General features: G+C 40.8%; 1 protein-coding gene across 2 annotated transcripts; it reads left to right on the plus strand.

Annotated features, from left to right (window-relative positions):
• The first annotated feature begins 37 nt into the window (after positions 1-37).
• On the plus strand, positions 38-17,234 carry LOC124118242 (guanine nucleotide-binding protein-like 1). 2 transcript variants are annotated; one of them, XM_046480354.2, is made up of 13 exons: positions 38-252; positions 1,150-1,300; positions 3,822-3,909; positions 5,724-5,852; positions 6,962-7,102; positions 8,448-8,661; positions 9,728-9,820; positions 10,515-10,682; positions 11,868-11,920; positions 12,338-12,463; positions 13,279-13,444; positions 14,680-14,820; positions 16,684-17,234. In XM_046480354.2, exons 1-13 carry the CDS (start codon positions 180-182, stop codon positions 16,890-16,892), a joined length of 1,752 nt encoding a protein of 583 aa, XP_046336310.2. In that variant the 5' UTR covers positions 38-179; the 3' UTR covers positions 16,893-17,234. The 2 variants fall into 2 exon arrangements, with proteins under 2 accessions (XP_046336310.2, XP_046336311.2); XM_046480355.2 differs by having other exon boundaries at positions 10,518-10,682.
• The last annotated feature ends 5,884 nt before the right edge of the window (positions 17,235-23,118 follow it).

Consider the following 23,118-nt stretch of genomic DNA (forward strand, 5'->3'; position numbering starts at 1 on the left):
TTGTACCATCATAAATTTATTTTACAAATTTACTGCGAACCATACAAGATGTCAGCGCCCATACCTCAACTATTTCGCTTGTTGTGAAATACCTTGAGAAGGCATATTATGCCAAAAGGGAAGCAATCTGATCACGTTGGATCATTTTGTGCTAAACAGGAGATCTAAATATCTGAACAATGCCCAGAAAAGTAGCTTTCAGTGTTAAACAGAAGAAAAAACAATTGCAGGAACGACGACAGAGAAAACAAGGTTTGTTTATACAATATTCCATCATCTGTTAACAGCTAGTTAGTGGTTAGTGAAACGTAACTTGCATTGATTTTAAGGATGATAGTGTCGTTTTTCAAATACAGAACGTTATTGTAAATACTTTAAACATCGTATACTCATGGTAAACATATTTTCTTAACCAGTTAACCAGCTGTTAACATGTTAATGATCATTATTTTATCAACATAACCATGTCATTGACATTGGTCGTCGACATCATGCTAATCAACTCAGGTACTTATAACACGTGTATGTTGATGTTTCCTGTAATCTCACAAAAGACGCAAACAAATGGCAAAGTGAACATATTGTTATCTGTTTAATTAATGTTCATGGTTTTGATCTGTTGATACTCCATGGTTTTGTTTTTCATAGGTATTTAGCTGGATCTATTGAAAATCAGTTTCTTTATAATTCTTAATTAAGAAGATTTTTTAAAGTAAACAACATGAACAATGGTAAATAGAATAAGAACATATAGATCTATAAGATAATCATGATAATAGCCAATAGGTGCATGTACTGGCCATTCCTTTGGTGTGTGTGTTTTTCTCTGAAATATTTAAATCAGTTCAAAGTGTACATGATCATGCTTATGTACTGTTTTACTAACCATGCTAACTTTGGAGCCTCAGGTCAAGCAGACCACTTTGCAGCTGATGCTGCCGCTATGATCCTTTCTTAAAACAATGAAAATGAAAAATATGTCATTGTTCGGCATGTTTACCATTGTATAGCCATATTTTGATTTCAAATTTGTCTTTAAAATACATATATCAAAACTTTCAGCATATCATCATGATCATGCATATGTAACAATACCAACCATGCTGACATGACTATATAAAATGATAATTAAATGGTTTATTTATTCAGCGAGATCAAATGCAGACAATGACACCGACTCAGACAGTGGTGATGTGCAGGGGGAACGTGCAGTTGAAGGATCAGCTGGATCAGCCATTACAGTGAACAAGATCAACCAGCAGCCTTCAGATGTACCAGATAGAAGACTCGACCCCAACAGGTTAGTTAGTTGTTTCTTTTCTTTTTTTAAACTAATGCTATGCATACCTAATATATATTTTAAATAATATTACTACCTAATGAAAAATTACCAGCAGCTGCATCTGTAAAACAAGACAATAAACTGGTGAGGCCTAAAGTTAGATTACCGTATTCGACATAACAAGCGCCCAGGGCGCTCTCAAAATTAGAAATAGAGGGCTCTTATTAGAATATTATTTTGGTGAAAAAAACAGTGTTGAAAGATAAATTTCCTGGTTTATGCTGACAGGCTGAAATGTTTATGTACGACAGATATATTTTTCTAGAATTTAATTGCCCATAATTAAGGGTGCATATAACACACGAGTGCGTATTGTACGTGAATAAATAAGTCTTGTGAACATTGATCAATTGGAAGGGGTGCTAATTAGGATTGTTCACTAGCCAATATATTAGCAAATACCGCCGTGGGCGCTTATTAGAGCTGGGCGCTCATTACGTCGAATATGGTAAACATTTATCTGTATCAGTCTGTTTAGGTCAGTTCTTTGGTGATAGTGGGGGCCAAGATGGCAATGTTGTCTGAAGTGTCAAAATTATGGCACAGATTTCTGACCCTTAGACATGACAGGATCTGATGATTGTCTTTCAGTTCCCATATTTGCCCTTAGAAATGGTCTTCAGCAAACCATGCTTGTCGTAAGAGGCGACTGACAGGATCAGATTGTCAGGCTCTCTGACTTGGTTGATTGCATATCATCGTTTCCCAATTGTGTGAATCGGTGCTCGTGACATCAATCACTGGATTGTCTGGTCCAGACTCAATGATTTACAGACCATCATCATATAGCTGGAATATTGCTGAGTGCAGTGTTAAACAACAAACAAACAAACAACAAAATCTTGTCCTTACCCAAAGTGGTGGTTAACATCTAACACCTGCATCATGTTTCCACTTCGTGGATGAGCTGTGTTTTACCTGTTATTATCATTTATAAGACTATTTGCGTGACAAAGTTGCCAGAAACATGAAGAACAAGGAACCTGTGATACATCAATGTACATGGTTGGCAAATGTCATCAGGCCATGGGGGCAGTGGGGTAGCCTAGTGGGTAAAGAGTGTGCTCGTCATTCTGAAGATCCGGGCTCGATTCCCCACATGGGTACAATGTGTGAAATCAATTTCTGGTGTCTCCAGCCAAAATATGACTGGAAAAGTGCTGAAAGCGGCGTAAAACCATCCTCACCCACTCACTCGTTAGGTGGGGGGCACGGGTGGCCCAGTCGTCTGGGGCGCCGCGATTCGCTGTGCATAGTTGCGTCCCTTGGGCACACCAGAAACCTATGATTGTGGGTTCGAATTCCGGTTCGCCCAAATTATGTTTCTAGGTTTGTCAGCACCATACCCGTGCTTGTGGGTTTCACCGAAGTGGTAAACGTCTGAGACCAGCATCACTTCGGGCTTTCCTCCCACATTAAGCTGACACGCCATGATACAACTGGAATACAGTTAAAAGCAGCGTTAAACCCAACCCGGTAGTCCTGTGGGTTCCCGGGTCCTACTCGGGACCCACCTGACCCGAATCCCCTAGTTACCCACCCCAGCCCTACCTTCCAAGCACCTGCCTCACATCAGTTTATTGTCCATAAGTTCCGGGAGTTGAAGGACCATGTGCTGCCTTCTCTACTTTACACCAGCCCTGGGGCGGTCGGGTAGCCTAGCGGTTAAAGCGTTCGCTCGTCACGCCGAAGACCCGGGTTCGATTCCCGACATGGGTACAATGTGTGAAGCTCATTTCTGGTGTCCCCTGCCGTGATATTGCTGGAATATTGCGAAAAGCGGCGTAAAACCGTACTCACTCACTTACACCAGCCCTAGAAGGAGCATATGCATCCATTGTCTTAGTTTTATGATGTATGGTATCCAAAGTGTCAAAGAGTGTTTCCTCACAGATGTCAATTTGTTTCTCATGGTGTGTTTCTGTACCTCTGGTTTGGTGAGGATTTAAAGTAAGATTTCCATGTTGCAATTGTAACGGCCATAAAATTTCCGAGTCCCGTGATTGGATTCGAACCACGGACCTTCTGATCACAGGTCGGACGCCTTGTCCACATGACCAAAGAGGTTAACCCCGTCAGCAAGCTGACAAGGTAAGGATGTCATCTGTGGGATGACTCCACGCCCTGCTACATACTCCCCCGTCAACAGAAGGCACGTCCCGGGCCGCATAGTAGGGTACTGAGGCTTATTTTGCTCAAATTTAATATGAACGGGCTCAAGGTAAGGATGTCATCTGTGGGATGACTCCACGCCCTGCTACATACTCCCCCGTCAACAGAAGGCACGTCCCGGGCCGCATAGTAGGGTACTGAGGCTTATTTTGCTCAAATTTAATATGAACGTGCTCAAGGTAAGGATGTCATCTGTGGGATGACTCCACGCCCTGCTACACAATCTTAAATTTTGATATGACCAGCACTTATTAGCATCTTGCATTAATAATTATCATGATTATCAATTTTTCAACTCAAATTCCAGATTCCGCTTACATTTCTTCAAAATGAGTGACAAGGAACTTGAGAAGAAGAGAGAGGAATGTCTGAGGTTTTTAACGTCACTACCAGAGGTACCGGCTTTGAAATGAAAAAAACATGAAATGAAATATATTAAATACTTGGGGGGCATGAAAAGCCAAATGGCTACTTCTCTTCCTCTGTTAGCCTACTTGAAGTTTTTTTCACAACTGAAATAATGTTTTCAAAATTAATATTTTATTCCACAATTTTGACAGGTCCGTTAAGTATTATAAGCCAAGTGATAAATTGAGGAAAGGTGATATTGGGTTAAACGTCGCGTTCAATATGATTGCCCTTATATATATAGTGATGTAAGTGTGAGTGAAAATGGTGAAAGTTGCTGCTTGTACTAAAGTACTCATGGAAATGAAAAAAACCTGTTTTGCTGGATTTAATAATCGACACAAAGTATTACGTAGATGTAAATACGAAATGACAAAACAACTGGAAAAGTACTTGTCTGGATTTGCTAGTTTTATCTCAGTGCTCAATACAAAATGTACTTTACAGGAGGTAATTTGTAGGCACTTTCAACATTCAAAAATAAAACTAAGTCCAAATTGACATGGCAGAAACAGGCTATAGGCATTACGCAAATTAGCCTGGAAAAAAGTTATCAAAACAACAATAAAAATAACAGCTATGTTTATGTACATAATAATAATGACATGTAAGTTGTTGTTTGAGAAGGGAATATGTTACTTTTACGTTCTGATATTTTGACGATGATTCACTATCCCACAATGCCACTCACAAATCACTAACCACTGACAAATTACATGCACGTGGGTTTCAAGCACCTGTTTTCACCTGTCGTCAAGGTGTCAGAGGTCATGGACATTCACCTTGATCTACTAACACCTGGTTATGCTCAGTTTCACAATAGTATGTTTTGTTCATATTTTTACACACTTTTACGTGTAAAAAGACATAAAAACCTTTGATACGCTGTATTTGTGCCAAGGCCCAATTAGTACTAATTGAGTTGTTTGAATATTTATATATTTTGTATATTAACTGCATTTATTTAAAATCTGAGATCGAAAAAACAGGTTTTTTTCATTTCCGTGAGTACTTTAGTCCGTTTCATAGTGGAAGCCGACTGTGGTAACATGCTGCAGGGCGGTCGGGTAGCCTAGTGGTTAAAGTGTTTGCTTGTCGTGCCGAAGACCCGGGTTCGATTCCCCACATGGTACATGTGTCGAGTGAAATATCATGTTTACAATTTATAACGAAACATGTTCCAGAATACAAACAGGAGGAAGTGATATTAACTCCATAAATGACCATCTGTCATTATTTTGCAATGAGCTAACGTAAAAAGGACGTGAACAGTTTGTGTACGGGCTTGACACATACAATAAAGGGAGACAATTTAAGGGGAGGTAACTCTTGTACGACAACAGTTCCGTCAGAATGTAATGTTTACTGCAGTGAAATATCAAGTGTTGTATGGGGGCATCGGTTTCTCCGAAGTGGTAAACGTCTGAGACCTGCATCACTTCAGGCTTTCCTCCCAAGTTAAGCTGACTGGAATACTGTTAAAAGCAGCATTAAACCCAACTCAGTCACTCACTCACTCACTCAAGTGTTATGTTCACTGCAGTGAAATATCAAGTGTTATGTTCATGCAATGAAAACATCACTTTTTCCAACTTTTCTCAACTTTCTCAAAATAACAAAATGTGTGAAGCCCATTTCTGGTGTTATCTGCAATGATATTGCTGGAGTATTGCTAAAAGCGGTGTAAAACTATACTCACTCACTCCCCATGCTGCAATTTAACATGGATAAGTGCAATAATATTGAACACGACACTAAACCCCATTTCACCCACTGTGACATTCACTCACTTTGATGACAGAATGCCCTAGAGACAGACATAGATGACATCTACAAGCCAGGAACTGTCCTGGACCTGCCAAAGAGACCGGCCTGGACCAGCGCTACATCTAAACAGGTTCTGGAACAGAGAGAAGATGAATATTTCCAGGTAAGCACACCAAGTTTCAAATGACCTGCTTTTTCCCCAAACCTTATCATATTTGCTATGTTATCAGTGTTTAACATCCACCATGAAAGTCATGGAGTTCTCTAATAGTAAAAGTTTAATATTTGGGGGGCCCTAGATTCTTATACTATGTGAGAAATCCTCAAGACACATCCTCCCAAGGCAAGGGAGTTAACTGACTACAAAAGTCCAGTTTCCATCCTTGCCGAACAAGGTTTGAATTTCCAGGCTCAATTGTATGTAGCATCTCCAGTGGCTATAATAGTCCCTCTGATTGACCAATACGATTTCATCGCTCATATTGCTTTGTATTGGCTTCAGACAAAATGGCGGCTTCCGTCAATACAATCTGAATGATAATCAAGATCTATTTTGTAATAAATACGGGTCTTAACCCACAAACTGCATCAAATCGTTGAGTAGCTTGATTAAAAACATGAAAAGATTTGCAAAATATCTGTCGACGCCAAGTTTGCAGTACACATGCTTTGCAAAGCCTGCAGTCGACCGAAATCTACACTTTGAAATGCGTGTTGTTTACGAACCGTATGTCTAGTTCGTTGCACAATTTTGATTTGACTGTGCACAGACTCATTAGTTCAGTCAAAATATAACTCCAGAATTCCAATCCAGTTTGGCAAGGGTGGAAACTGGACTTTTATGGTCAGTTCCTTGCCTTGGGAAGATGCCACAACCTTCTTATTTTTAAACACTGGTTATATTTGATGCATCATAAAGTGTCGGGCAAAAGAAAGCATACACTCATGTTTAATGGGGGCTAAAATGAGTCAAATAAGACTGTTATTTGATGCTGATGTAATTGATACAGGTGTCATAGTTTTGGATCTTAAGTTTGCATTGTTTCGGCAACTGTTTTCAGCCTGGTAACGTTTTAACAACATTTGTCATTTTTTGTCAAATCAAAATGTATACTATCTCTTGCCCAGCAATTTATCCATATCAGTTTTACTTAAAAATCCAAGGGACTTTAAACAAGTGTATTAAAAAAGCTGTATGAACAGTGAATCAACAGAATATTCATGATATACGATGATAATCGAATAACATGCAGTGGTTTCCCAACGTTTCAGCGTTACCTTGACAACATATTTGCTGTGTATGGCCCCAGGGAGCTGAGCTACTTCGAGATGAACCTTGAGACCTGGCGGCAGCTGTGGCGCGTCACAGAGATGTCGGACATCATGCTGCTTGTCACGGACATCAGGCACCCAGTATGTGATTCTCAGAATTTGTTTGTCTGTTTGTTTGTCACGGACATCAGACACCCAGTATGTGATTCTCAGAATTTGTTTGTTTGTTTGTTGGCTTGTTTGTTTGTTTGTTTGTTTATTGTTAAATGCCACACTCAACAATCTTCCCACTATATGTCGGCAGTCTGTAATTATGAAGTCCAGACCACACACTCCAGTGATTGATATTGTGAACACCGATCTACAGCATTGGACTGCGATGACACGCAATCAACCAAGTCACCAAGTCCGACCAACCAATCTATTTGGAGGCCTCTTACGACCAGCAAACGTTGCTAGGGACCAATTCTAACCCGGAATCTCCACATAATAGTCTTAAAATAAAATAAATACAACCATGCTTTGAATGGCTATGAGCTGTGATGGATCTTTTATAATTCATTTGGGGCGGTCGGGTAGCCTAGTGGTTAAAGCGTTCGCTCGTCACGCTGAAGACCCCGGGTTCAATTCCCGACATGGGTACAATGTGTCAAGCCCATTTCTGGTGTCCGCCGTGATATTGCTGGAATATTGCTAAAAGCGGCGTAAAACCGTACTCACTCACTCATTATAATTAATTCTATTATATTTTATAATTGTGATTATTTAAATATACTCTCATTCTTATCATGTCTAATACGCCTCCTTTGTCTTCTTGGGCATGGAGGGCCTAGTCATCTAAGGTGCAGCTATTCCCTGTGCTGAGTTACCTCCCTTGGACATGCCAGAAACCTATGATCGTGGTTTGAATCCCTGTTTGCTAAGAGAGAGTTTGTGTCTACTTTTGTCAGCACCATGCCCATGCTTGTGGGTTTCAGCAAAGTAGTAAATGTCTGAGACCTGCATCACTTCGGACCTACCTTCCACATCAATTTGACATGTTTTTAGCAATATTCCAGCAATATCACGGTGGCGGACACCAGAAATGGACTTCACACATTGTACCCATGTCGGGAATCGAACCCGGGTCTTCGGCATGATGAGCGAATGCTTTAACCACTAGGCTACCCAACCGTCCCTGAAATATGGTAAAAAACGGTGTTAATCCTAGCTCCCTCACTCACCCTCCCTACCTCCCTCTCTCACTCCTTTGTCCATGAGGCTTGTATCATGTACATTGGGTTAAATACGGTACTGATTCCAGGCCCTGCACTTCTCACCAGCTCTCTACGATCATGTGACACAGGACCTCAACAAGCCCATGATCCTGGTCCTCAACAAGGTGGACCTTGCTCCACTCGGCCTCCCTACCTCCCTCTCTCACTCACTCCTTTGTCCACGAAGCTTATAATCATGTATTTTGGGTTAAATACGGTACTGTTTCCAGGCCCTGCACTTCTCACCAGCTCTCTACGATCATGTGACACGGGACCTCAACAAGCCCATGATCCTGGTCCTCAACAAGGTGGACCTTGCTCCACTCGGCCTGGTCGTGGCCTGGAAGGACTACTTTCACAAACACTTCCCCAAGTTACGCATCGTCTTCTTCACATCCTACGCCGAGGCATCAAGCCACCAAGGAAGCTTGCAGCATAGTAAATGTAAGAGAAAGTGGTTGGTTTTTGTTCTAAAGTACTGTCTGAATGCTTGAAAAATACCTCTTGCCCGTTAAAACAAGGTAGAATGTTTCACAGACTGTTGCTATTGAAATATCGACTACCTGCCGTTCTACCTACCTTGAGGTATTTCAGTGACAGGAGTCCTATCAACAGTTTTACAGGAGAAAAATTTTAACGAATCCACAAGTTCAGATTTATTCTAAGTCCAATTAGGGAACTCTCAAATGGACTATAGAAATATACTCATCCGTGAATGCGAATGCACCGGCCGGTGTGAGGTCATCACCTCGGGACAGGTGGGGCTTTCCAATTTTATATCATGAAGGACTGTACATCTTTAATTCCAACATGTCCAAGTTGCGTGTAGGATATTCTAAGTTTTGTTCATTGTCTTTTTGCAAGATTAGATAGTGAAGGTGTTGATGAAGGCATCTTCAATTATTTGAGTCAGTGAATATTCTGAATTATCAGCAGTGAGCAAATGATATATTGACAGTGATTAATACTGAACATAATGTCACCTAAATCCTTCCCCTATGGACATGACAGGTAATAATTACAAAGACACCAAATATGACATTTCTCAGTGACTCTGATATGATTTAACATGTTTAATAATTCTGGTTGATTTGTTTTTTATTCCTTGACTCAGCAATATTACAATTATGTGACGACAGTCTGTAAATAATCAAGTCTGGAACCAGGGGTCCGGAAAATTTAAAATCCCAATCGGACATTTGCATTTCGGGCCACGCCCCCTTCAAATAGCGTATTTTAGTACAACTTTTCACACACATTACAAGTTGTTTATTATAATATGTATATTTATAATATGATGAATTATGAATTGTTTAATTCACCGGACAATTAACAGACATCAAGTAATTGATATCATGAGCATCAATCCACACATTAGGGATTAGACCAATCCTAACCCTGATCTTCACGGAGGTCTAACCAGGATCTTCACAGGGGTCTGTCTGGTCTTCATGAGGGTCTACACCCGCTTTTCATGGGGGTAATGATTCTGGTATTCTTTGTCTTGCAGGTTTGAACAAGGGCCACAAAACAGGAAGACGAATTAAATCAGTTGGTTCCAGAGAACTTCTAGAGGCTTGCGAGAATCTTGTTGAAGGGAAAGGTATGTAGTTAATCAAGCTCCCTCTATTCTGCTCCTTATCTTACGGGGGTGGTCAGGCAGCCTATTGGTTAAAGCGTTCGCTTGTCACGCCGAAGACCTGGGTTCAATTCCCAACATTGGTACAATGTGTGAAGCCCATTTCTGGTGTCCCCCGCTGTGATATTGCTGGAATATTGCTAAAAGTGGCGTAAAACCAAACTCACTCACTCACTCCTTATCTTACACTTCCAACCCTGCAACAAGCAAATGATGACATATTCTTTTTTCTCATGTCCGGTTATTTATAATAGTCTTGGTTCTCAGGCAACGGCTGCAACATTATTAAGTTTGCCGCATGTTTAGTTTTTATATCCCTTTTGAAAAAAACAAAAAATCCTTAAATGTTCCAGGTCCAACGGTTGTGAAATACTGTATTCCAGTATTTCACTCATCAAGGAATACATTTATGTAGGGAGGCCCTTTCCCAGGTTGAATGTACATGACTGTTTATTTGGTTACATACCAGTTTAAACAACCAGCAACAACAACAACAACAACAACAACAACAAAAAAAGAATAAGAGACACCACCCAGCCACACTATATTTTCAAAACTTTAATTTTCTTAAGCCTTAGTTTGACTTTCAAAATGTTCAGTTCAACACTTCTTTGTAGATGGCCAAAGAAAAATGATACAATTATTTTTTGTTCTATAGCAGTTGACTTAAGCAGTTGGAGGTCAAAGGTTGAATGTCAGGAGGTTGGCAAGGATGAAGATGCAGATGTTGACACAAGTGAGGCGCCAACATCAGCTGCAGAAACATTGACAGATGACAGCGGCCATGTGAGATACAGAGATGGGGTGTTGACGATAGGCTGTGTTGGTGAGTTAAAGGGATATTCCACTCTGAAACTAAACCTTGATCATGTATTCTTAAGTGATAACACATCATACGTTTTTGATAAAGTCTCATTTAAGGTTTGAGGTGTGGTGAAATAGGGTTTAACATCGCATCAAAGATTATTGCAAGTGTGTGTGTGTATGTGTGGTGTGTGGTGTGTGTGTGTGTGTGTGTGTGTGTGTGTGTGTGTGTGTGTGTTCTACTAGTCCGGGCTAATGCTCATTTTATAGTGCTAGCCCACAGATACCATGCTACAGTTTAACATGAATACCCCACACAGACACAGTATACTGACTCCGAGCTGACCAGTCCTTGTTTTAGCCCAAGTGCCAGACTGGGTAACATCAAGTACCATCTTTTAAGGTCTTTTAGTATGACGCGGCCGGGGATCAAACCCCGGACCCTCCACTCTCCGGGCAGATGCTCTACCACTAGACCACAGAGGCAATCTCTATTTTAAGACAAATAAGTCAATATATATGACAATCTACCATGACGTCACAATCTCTCTGCCACTGATTCTTGTTAGCCCTGCTTTCTGCACTCAAGGCAATGGTTAGGACTCGTTACAAGGGTCCACGAGTGGCCCAGTCATCTAACAGGCTGCACTTTGCTGTGCAGAGTTGTGTCCCTTGGGCATGCCAGAAACCCAAGATTGTCGGTACGAATCCCCCATAGAGAAACCATCACCCAAATTATGTTCCTTGGTTTGTCAGCACCATACCCGTGTGTGTGGGCTTCACCGAAGTGGTAAACATCTGAAACCTGCATCACTTGGGGATATAACAGGAATACTATAAAAGGCGGCGTTAAACCAAACCCACATACTCACTACTGTTTACAAACTGGAAAAGTTAGTAGCATGAGTTTGGACGATAAATAGAATCTCACCCTCGTGTCTTTTGAACACCCACCGATAAAAGTTTCAAATGCTGAGGCTTGCCAATATTAACAGACACTTGGGTTAGATTCTCTGTTCACATGATTTAGGGGCCCTTGTTTAGCACACTCATCAATGAAACATGACCGCTCCCTCCCATTCATTGCCTTGTGATGGAAGTTGATGTTGCATTTGTCAAAACGTTTCAGTAACTAAGTTGTGCTTTTACAGATTTTGTTCCCCGTATCACGTTTTTTTATTATGACTTTGTTTATGTCTGTTCCTAGGATATCCCAATGTTGGCAAGTCATCTCTCATTAATGGCTTAGTTGGTAAAAAGGTAAATATTTTTTCTGTACCTTTTCGAACTGATTGTTAAGGATGTATTGCAGTTATTGTAGTTATTGATTCCATTTTTTTCACGCACATCTTCATTTAATTTTCTTTAACAGTGGACATAGGAGTGTTTGAAAGGTGGCAAAAATTTGAGGTTTTACATTCAAAGTAAAACCTCCCGAACGAAAATAAAACCTCATAATAGGTTTTACTTTGAAAGTAAAACCTCTTAATAGGTTTTACTTTGAAAGTAAAACCTCACAATAGGTTTTAATGCCTATAGAAAGAACTCTCTTACTTAATAGAGATCCCAATGAATAGGTTTATAAATACATCTAAAACCTAATTCATTTTATTGAAATCTTAAGTTGTCTGGAGCTCTGGTGATGTAGCCATGGTAACATAGCAATCTGTGTTGCAGGTTGTGAGTGTGTCGAAGACGCCAGGTCACACGAAGCATTTCCAGACTATTTTCCTCACACCAACTGTCAAACTGTGTGACTGCCCAGGACTTGTCTTCCCGTCTCTCATAGAGAAACCATTGCAGGTAAATACATGAACATATTCCAGTTTAATCGATGCCGTTTAAACGTTTTTCATCAGTATTCAGTGCTGTCAATGCACTCAGGGACACAGACACCTTGACACAGAACTCAGTGATCACTAATATATCATCAACCTTTCTGAAGCTTTGTTTGTAAACAATGGCCAATAACTCCCAATTTACGGCTCTGCTCTTCTTATTCCATGAGAGAATTTTCTGCTACAGTGACCTCACCGCAGGTGTGGGCTTAACACGTGACTGGACTTTTCTCTTGTTTGTAACACACTTATTCTGAAATAAGAACGAAGGTTCTAATGCAAGCTTTTCGGTGTGTTTTAAATATTGTTTTGCGTAAGTATACATGTATGGACATACTACTACAACTGTGACAGTGAGGTGCATGACAGTATAGCTTTACACATCAAAGTGGAGCAGAAGTGAACTATCACGTGTTTCATAATTTGACGGGTAACATTAGAATAGTTGAACACATGATGATATGATGTCATGTTGCTATGGGACTGTTTGCAAACAATGTAAACAATGGGAAAAACTAGCCAATCAAAAAATACCTTGCCTAGATGATAACTTCAATATCGGACTATTCACCACAGGTTCTGGCTGGTATATTCCCTATGGCTCATGTTAGAGACCCATACTCCTGTATCACATACCTTGCCTAGATGATAACTCCAGTATCTGACTATTCACCTCAGGTTCTGGCTGGTATATTCCCTATGGCTCATGTTAGAGACCCATACTCCTGTATCACATGCCTAGTCTAGATGATAACTTCAATATCTGACTATTCACCACAGGTTCTGTCTGGTATATTCCCTGTGGCTCATGTTAGAGACCCGTACTCCTGTATCGCATACCTGGCTTCTAGGATCAACCTAACTCTCATCCTCAAGCTCACTCATCCTAAAGCAGATCGGCTGAACGGCAAAGATCTAAAATGGACAGCATATGACATATGCAATGGTGAGATTATTCAGATTAATATATCTCAAAATCCTGGCTATTAACATAATATTCCAGAGGGGACTTAAATACTTACATTGTTTATCTAGGATGTTTGAGTTAGGCATTAGCTGAAGTTATCTGAAGATATCATGACATTTTCCCAAGGCAAGGGAGTCAACTGACCATAAAAGTCCAGTTTCCACTCTTGCAGAACTAGGCTGGAATTTCTGTGCTTGATTGTAGTGCCACCAGTGGCTTTTACGAGTTATGTCCCTTCTATGACCCTCGTATTGACCAATCAGATTCCACCTCTCATATCACTTGCATTTGCTTCAAACATTATGGAGGCGCCCAGTCAATACAATGTGTTCCATAATCAAAATCTGTTTTATAATTGAAAGGGCCTTACTTCGGGTTCATCAAATCACATGAGCAAAAAACGTATTTGGTAAGAGCTGGTGGTACACATGCTTTACAAATCCTGCAATTGATTGAAATCAGCACATCAGGTTACAAACCAGATGTTAATTTCCTTCCACAAGTTTGATTGAACTATGCATAGACTCGTTAGTCCAGCCAAAACATAACTCCATAATTCCAGCCTAGTTCGTCAAGGGTGGAAACTGGAGTTTTAAAGTCAGTTATCTCCCTTGCCTCAGGAAGATGATATCTTGAAGACTTGTAAACTTTGTTCTCTCGTCAGTTAATGAAAAAAAATACAATCATGATTGAGGGTCGCAATGTGTCACCTTGGTGATTGTGTCATCATGCCCCATCAGTGTTGATTGATGCTACTAAAGCAGCCACAGGTTTCCTTGGTCCAGACTTGATAAATTACGGGTCACCATGCATGACACATAGGAGCAATGTTTCCGCTGTGTATTCGTGCATGACACTTCTGGAACATTGTTGACAAACAACCTTGACATTTAATAATAATCATTATACTATGATGGACTTTCTCTATGTCTTTGCTGTCTGGGGGCACGGATGGCCCAGCTGTCTAAGGCGCCGCAATTCGCTGTGCAGAAACCTATGATTGTGGGTTCGAATCCCGGTTCGCCCCAATTATGTTTCTAGGTTTGTCAGCACCATACCCATGCTCGTGGGTTTCACCGAAGTGGTAAACGTCAGAGACCTGCATCACTTTCCTCCCACGTTAAGCTGACACACCGCAATATAACTGGAATACTGTTAAAAGCGGAGTTAAACCCAACTCACTCACTCACACGCTCACTCTTTGCTGTGTACAGAGTGGGCTGTGAAGTGTGGCTACAACACTGCCCGCGGGGCACGTCCCGACATCTACAGAGCGGCCAATCACATTCTCAGGATGACGGTGGAGGGGCGACTCCGACTTAACTTCACCCCGCCAGGATACACAGAGAGTAAAGGTACGTCAACATCCAACATGCCTGCTGGGAGAGATTTGGTGTTAACACGTTACATGGTTAAGGATCCCTTTCTCAATTATTACATATTACATACGAAAAAACAATCCCAATACAGTGGAACCCAATTTATCCGGACTGTGATGTTTCTATGAAATTATTTTTCATGTAGCCTGCTCATGTAGCCTGTACCCTGCTGATAAATCAATCAGAAAACGACTTACATAACTTACTTCTCTCGCATAAGTATCGTTGAGCTGAAATGAACTGATGTTTATCCGAAGGCAGTGGGTAAAGGGAAGTAACTTGCTTTTGTTTGCGTTTTGCTAACTGTCAAAATGGCTAAATTATAGCGTTTTACTTTGTGAAATATGTTCTGGGTCTTTATGAGGTCAGTGAGATAAATTCATTGTCAACCGATCCCTTGGGGCCTATGGTGTGATGAACCCTGTATGTGCCAGTGGCGGTTGGGTGGCTTAGTGGATCAAGCGTTCGCTCGTCACGCCAAAGATCCGGGTTCGATTCACGACATGGGTACAATGTACATTACTGGTGTCCCCCACCGTGATGTTGCTGAAATATTGCTAAAAGCAGCGTAAAACCATACTCACTCACTCACTATGTGTGCCTGACGGCTCGGGGTACGTAGGCTCACACACAGGGTACATCACGCCATAAACCTCTCAACTTATATTGTACAGAGTCCCAGTTGAAGTTCAACCAATTATTAAGCACCATTAGACTTACATGCATTGGAACAATAAATAAATAGTGAAGATAAACTATTTAAACATGAATGAGCCACAGTTCTTGAGATATGGAATAAAAAAATGGGAGTATACTATTGAGTCGTGGATCTATGACGTCACATGTGAGGCGTTCATAAGTGTCAGTTCACACAACATACCAGTGTGCTTGTTTGTGCTTCGAACCAATCTAACATCTCTTGAACATAAGTTTTTCTTCATATTTTAACCAACATGTATGGTATTCAAGTTTTGTTTGGTCAGTGAGTATATATTTAATAATAGAAGTATAATTATTTATTCTACCATGAATTTGGAATTTACTCGATTCTGATTGGTCAATCAGAGGCTATTAAATCACAATAAATCCCCTCTGATTGAAACAGCTGGTTTGACGTCCGCATCACCACGGAAGCTAATATTCATAGAATAGTACTATTTTCAGTCATTGTCGGTAGGCATATTTAAATAATTATATCTACAATTACAGGTTACAAAACGCACAGATGCGGTTACTACACTATTCAAAGAATGTGTGGCAATACATTTCATGCAGAAAACACAATAGTAATCTACAAAGGGAATGTATTTACGTTTTGGAGACAACAGAGAGCTTGGAATTTTGGCGCTTTTCTATATACGACTGTGACGTCATATCTTTTGCATCACAATGAGCGATATGACGTCATAATGGTGACGCGCGATGTAGAGCAAAAGCCTTGCAAAGCTTGCTTTGTTTTCTTTAGGGATGCCCTCCTCATGTTTCAATGCCTGTCATATGTTCGAGTGAAGTTTTACGGTGTAAACAAACTGCTTGAGTATATACAGCATCATATTTCGTTCGGTGAATCCGTAATTCAGATCGATAACCCACTCAAAACACTGGACTCAACCCATGCCGCTTCACTCAGTATATTTGCTAACACCAAAGTGTTCACGTTTTATTTAATCATGGTAGAATAGAGATAAACATACTGTGTTTTCAATGTAGGGCAGTGCCTGAGAACCAAGACTATTTTTTTAGCCTCATACACGGCAAGATGGTTGGTAGTGTGGCAAGTGGGGTTGAAGTGAAATCTTATGATTATATGGCCTGATGTTAAAACCAACTTACTTTCAGAGGCTTGGCGGGATCACCCAGAAGTGATAGTGTTACTGAGAAAGGGTCAGTCCGTCATACGAGGATATCGGAGAGAAGTGGACACCTTGTTATCTAGTGACACTGATGAAGAGGAAGTGATGTCATCAGCTGCATCAGCCAATCAGAGGCCAGAAGAGGCGGAGACTTTAGATGTTAGTAACCCCTTCTCTACGCTGTCTGGAGACTGAGGTTGTGAGGAAACTTAGGGAAAGTCGGCAGTTTTTATCTGTGTACTCCGATTTAAACAATCTGTGATAAAACTAGTGTGGTTGTTGGTTTAAGGCAGCATTTCAGCAACACAGGATCAGCATTGGTTATCTGCTGGTGGTCCACTCTATTCATTTAAAAAAATAGTTTACTATTTAAATAGCTGGTATGTAAGTGCCTGGGTTTGTTTGCATCAACCAGTGAACATTTATCATCCCCGTCATGAAGACGATATAGTGATGGGTGTTCTCCATCCATTCCTCCTCCCACCTCTCCATCCTCGTCTTTTCAACACTGGTGGAAGAAATAAAGAGATGAATCTATCACTGTTTCTGTATTTGTGTATCTTCGCTTGTCAGCATCATTTGGAGTAAGACCTCAAGTGAGTCTGGTCATAGACATTCAACACTGTGATGAAAACCTCAAATATGAGGCCATACATTTTTTATTTTTCCACGGGCCCTCCGACCCTACTCAAAAGCAGCTTGTCAAAAAAAGCATGAAACATAAAAATATATATTTTTATTATCTTATAAAATCTTATACCCTCTTATACAAAATAAAATGGTATACATAAAGTCCATGTCTAAATCACTAGCAGTGATTCAAGAGGCCACCTGCAGTTGACTCCACAGCAGAATTATTTTCATATAAATAAATAAATGATTGACATTTATTATTATTTCGTCTGACCTTGTGTGGAAAAGACTGAATAAATCTGTGAAACACAAAATTAAAAAGTGTGGCCACTGTGGTGCAAACTCACGCCAAAAGAGTTAAAAATTATGTCGCATCAGCATTATTTTAGTCACAGACCTACCCAGAATCACAATGGCAGCAAATCAGGGATTTATACCCACCATCAGCAGATTACTCCTTTATAAAGACACAACTCTTTAGACCATTCACACCCCAGGAATTAAACTGTTTATTTTTGTAGGGGGCAGTGGGGTAGCCTAGTGGTTAAAGTGTTCGCTCATCACACTAAAGACAGGGGTTCGATTCCTGACATGGGTATAATGTGTGAAGCCTATTTCTGGTGTCCCCCACCGTGATATTGCTGGGATATTGCTAAAAGCAGTGTAAAATCAAACTCACTCACTCACTATTTTTGTGGGTTTAGGGGTTCAAGGTTTAACATCCACATCAATTAGAATAATTGATTATTTAAAATATTTTTAAAATACATTTTACTTCATTTCAAAGTACATGCCATGAAATATATAAAGTGGGCAAATACACTTATAATCAACTTAGATCACTTGATAAAACTAATGATGAACAACGTTTGACGTTAGCAGTAATTTGACTGCGACATAGAGAAAATATTTTATGAACGCTTCTATTCTCATTCTGATTGACAGAGGGTCGTCAGTTGCTTCAATTTTTAGTGATAATGGATTCTGTTGTTTTTATTTGCAATATTTTCAATTTGACAAATATCACTCATTATTTTGGTGAATAAAAATAATGAATATATTTGAAGCAATATTTTCAATTTGACAAATATCACTCATTATTTTGGTGAATAAGAATAATGAATATATTTGATCTTATTTATTTGATCTTGTTTGGCCCTGTTTATGAAGGCTGCTTTGGTTGTTTGGTAGACGTCATTCACCAGTGATATTCCAGATACAGTTGCATCCACAGAACACTGGCGCTGAAAGCTTAGTGCAGGTTGGAACAGCCAATGGTTGCATCCACAAAGTTGCGAAGTTGTTTTTCTGTTTGCTGAAGTGAAGTTAATGACAACACAATCTCTTTTGAATTCTACCACTGAGAATAGACAGCAATGGTGCAGTAATAACAAGGCCGTAGTTAACTTTTTTTGACAGGGAGGGCTGGCTACGGCTGGCTACGGCACTGAATAATACTAGTGTATTTTTGTCCCAGGCCTCGAAAACCCGTGGTTGAGGGTGTGAAGACCTCACAATGGAGGCGTTTTTCCCTGAAAGTTGAAACAATTCCATACCAAGAACCTATAAGCAGTTAGTTTATAGTTAAAGGACGTTATTTTTTGTTGTCTTATTCTGTCATACTATTCTGTACTATTCTCTGAAATTGATTTAATCAGAATTCAGTCAGCTTGAGACCACTTCTGTGGTGTCGTGGACAGAGCGTCTGCCCGGAATGCGTTAGAAGATGGTACTTGTTCTTACCCTGCCTGGCGCTCGGCATTAAGGGGATAAAACAATTCGGCTCGGAGTTGGTATACTTGTCTGATTGGGGTATTCATGTTAAACTGTGGCATGGTATTTCAGCGGGTAGCACTATAAAACAGTGCACTAGTCTGTACTGGTACAGGTCGCCACAAACACAGTCAGCAATATATCAGCTAGGTCACAGCAACCTGTAAATTATCGAATATGGACCAGGAAAAAACCCAGTGATGTGAACATCGGGTACGAACACACAAGTCCCCGAGTCAGAGTTGGTGGAGTCTCCTAATGACTTCCCCAGCAACCTGTACACCTAGAAATTAATGAAGCACCCCAAGGTTTTGCGACCACATCTGTCAAACAACAAGGTATTTTTCACAAGCCTGAGCTGTGGTAGATAATTTAATGTCTTGTGTAAGATGAGTCTCTTGACTTATGAAAACACAGAGAATGATGAAAATGTTCAAATTGATAACTACGAAAACTATGCATGAATTGTTTGATAGGCATTACTTAGAAGTTGACTGACGTCAAAGTAGACGCCATTTATGGATAACAACTTCTTTAATACTGTAAAGACGACGGTCTTGCTTGACAACGGCATAAGGATCTATAACGAAACGTCGCCTTTACAGTTTTAAAGAAGTTGTTATCCATAAATTGTGCCTACTTGACGAAAACTAGGGATGCGGGAAGTTCCATGATCAGGCATGAACGACCATTACTGTCCAAAAACGTTCATTGTTATTTTTCAAAGGTAATCACAATCCTGAAAATAATTAGCGAGTGTAAAAACCGCCTTGTACCTGGACGACAGATTCCACACTTCTCCTTATTCCTCCGACCGCCTCCGTGGTCTAGTGGTAGAGCGTCCGCCCGGAGAGCGGTCCGGGGTTTGATCCCCGGCCGCGTCATACCAAAAGACGTTAAGAGATGGTACTTGTGGTACCCTGTCTGGCGCTCGGCATTAAAGGGCTAAAACAAGGACTGGTCGGCTCGGAGTCAGTATACTGTGTCTGAGTGGGGAATTCATGTTAAACTGCGGCATGGTATCTCAGTGAGCTAGCACTATAAATGGGCATCAGTCCGGACTAGTACAAGCAGCCACACAAACACAAACACGTACATGCACGTCGCTATATAAGTGCAATAAACCTACACCATTTTTCAAAAATACACAACAAAATCAAACCTCACAAAGCATGGACAGTTGCTAAGCATTGGCCCTTACTAAAAGACTCCTGCAAATTTGTTGTGGACATGTGCGCACTCTGGCGGCCAGGCAGAGTACATGGTCACTGCGAACGTTGTGACAAAGGTTATAATGATCTTCTGGTCCATATGATATGCCACTGCAGAGCATCAGAATTCATCAGGGATCGTATGTGGTGTGAAATTGTCAACTGTTGTCCAGTAGAATTGAGCGTTACCTTACACTCCATGTGTGACGTTGACCTAGTGTGCAGTCTATTGTCATGCACACCTCCTGTACAAGCGAGTGAAGAAGACAATGAGCTGTTTGCAAGAACTGTAATCCAGAACATACACCAACTGTGTTTGACACTATATCCTGACCCTTAACCTAATCTTGTTATTTCTCTTGTTAATATCTGTATAACCGTAATGAATTACATGTAACTCTCCTATGGAGGAATAAAGATGATAATAATAATAATCAAGAGGTAACTGCTGCCACTCCCAATGCAACACAGCCTCTGAAGCTGCCACGTTCTGTACTGATGGATCCATTGCCTACAGCCGACGCCCAAGAATGTCCCAAATATGTTCCAATGGATTCAAATCTGGACTCAAAGGGACCAAGGCAAAGTGTCCTTGCAGAAATGCAGTACCAGCACGATAACGACGAGGTCTAGCATTGTCGTCAAAAAACACAGTGATGCGTTCTTTGAACCTGACAACGCCCATCAACAATGTACACACACCCATTCAACCTCTATAAAATTTGATAATTTTAATTTTTAACATCCGATTTTTAAAACGCTGCTCACATAATTATAGTCGATCTCGTCCATTGTCGAAAACAGATGGAAGACAGCAACGAAGGACAAAGCTAATATCCCCAGAATCCCCACGTGGGCACATTTGTGAGATCAAGGGAAATGGATCTTATCTTAAACCTCGTAAGTTAATAAAATTAGTTAAGATCCTTCGAAAATCTAGACCCTGGACGAATCTAGGATTCGAACCCACTCTATACTGACTGCACAGCAAGTTGTGACGCTTGTCTACTGGCCTACCAACACCCCGACAATCAGCCATGGTTTCATCGGCATTAGGCCATAGGTAGTCGTATCTATACCTAGTGTATAAATTTCATAACCCATGTAACCTACGACGACTCGACCTAGCTCAGATAATAGAGAGAATATTAGATCTGTGAGATCCGAGAAGTGTGATTTTATTTGCGCTATTCCCGTCCATAGGCGAGGTTGCAACACAGAGTTACCCCCCTTGGTACGTGGCAGGCTCTCCAATCCACCAAAACGAGTGGAGCGCAACAAGCCTTTTACAAACACTGATCTGGACTTGTCCAAAGGCACTACGTTTGCTGAAAATGTAGGCAAAATGCGAAAATTGGAATATAAACCGTAAACATTCAGGGTATTATAGATCACTAATGTTATGGCCCTGGAGAGACGACTCGTATCCTCGAGCAGGACCAAGAGGCTTCATGATTGATAACATTATTGCATCAAATTCAGTTTTAAAATACAATGACAAGATATCTCGATATTTAGGAAAATAAATTTTAAAGAACCCAATTTTGAACAAAATAACGGTTTTATTTCAAATTGCCCTTCAGGCTGATGCTGTACGTGTGACAATGGAGTAAGCTGAAAGGTGATTATAACAGTCACAGTAACCATGGTTACGGATGTACCCTGCTCGACATGCGTGTTAGTGTAGTTTTATTTAATAGTGTTCAGATTTGTTCTCTTTTTTATGTTTCAGTTTTGAGAAATGTGAGTGGAATGTTTAATATTGTTATTTTTACAGTTACCTATGTCATAATAAATAAATAGTACTGGTGGTGGTAGTGGTAGCAGCTGTTGTAGTAGTAATAGGTGTAGTAGGAGCAGCAGCAGCAATACAGTAGTGGTCGTAGCAGTAGCAGCAGCAGTAGTAAAGTAGTGGTCGTAGCAGTAGCAGTAGCAGCAGTAGTAGTAGCAGCAGCAGTAGTACAGTAGTGGTCGTAGCACTAGCAGCAGTAGTAGTACAGTAGTGGTCGTAGCAGTAGTAGTGCAGTAGTGGTCGTAGCAGTAGTAGCAGCAGCAGTAGTAGTACAGTAGTGGTCGTAGTAGTAGCAGCAGTAGTAGTAGCAGCAGCAGTCAGTAGTAGTACAGTAGTGGTTGTAGCAGTAGCAGCAGCAGTAGTACAGTAGTGGTCGTAGCACTAGCAGCAGTAGTAGTACAGTAGTGGTCGTAGCAGTAGTAGTGCAGTAGTGGTCGTAGCAGTAGTAGCAGCAGCAGTAGTAGTACAGTAGTGGTCGTAGCAGTAGCAGCAGTAGTAGTACAGTAGTGGTCGTAGTAGTAGCAGCAGTAGTAGTAGCAGCAGCAGTCAGTAGTAGTACAGTAGTGGTTGTAGCAGTAGCAGCAGCAGTAGTACAGTAGTGGTCGTAGCACTAGCAGCAGTAGTAGTACAGTAGTGGTCGTAGCAGTAGTAGTGCAGTAGTGGTCGTAGCAGTAGCAGCAGTAGTAGTACAGTAGTGGTCGTAGTAGTAGCAGCAGTAGTACAGTAGTGGTCGTAGCAGTAGCAGCAGTAGTAGTACAGTAGTGGTCGTAGTAGTAGCAGCAGTAGTAGTAGCAGCAGCAGTCAGTAGTAGTACAGTAGTGGTTGTAGCAGTAGCAGCAGCAGTAGTACAGTAGTGGTCGTAGCACTAGCAGCAGTAGTAGTACAGTAGTGGTCGTAGCACTAGCAGCAGTAGTAGTACAGTAGTGGTCGTAGTAGCAGCAGTCAGTAGTAGTACAGTAGTGGTCGTAGCACTAGCAGCAGTAGTAGTACAGTAGTGGTCGTAGCACTAGCA

This window comes from Haliotis rufescens, unplaced genomic scaffold, assembly GCF_023055435.1.
Source record: "Haliotis rufescens isolate VD_foot unplaced genomic scaffold, xgHalRufe1.0.p SCAF_8, whole genome shotgun sequence".
NCBI lineage: Eukaryota > Metazoa > Mollusca > Gastropoda > Lepetellida > Haliotidae > Haliotis > Haliotis rufescens.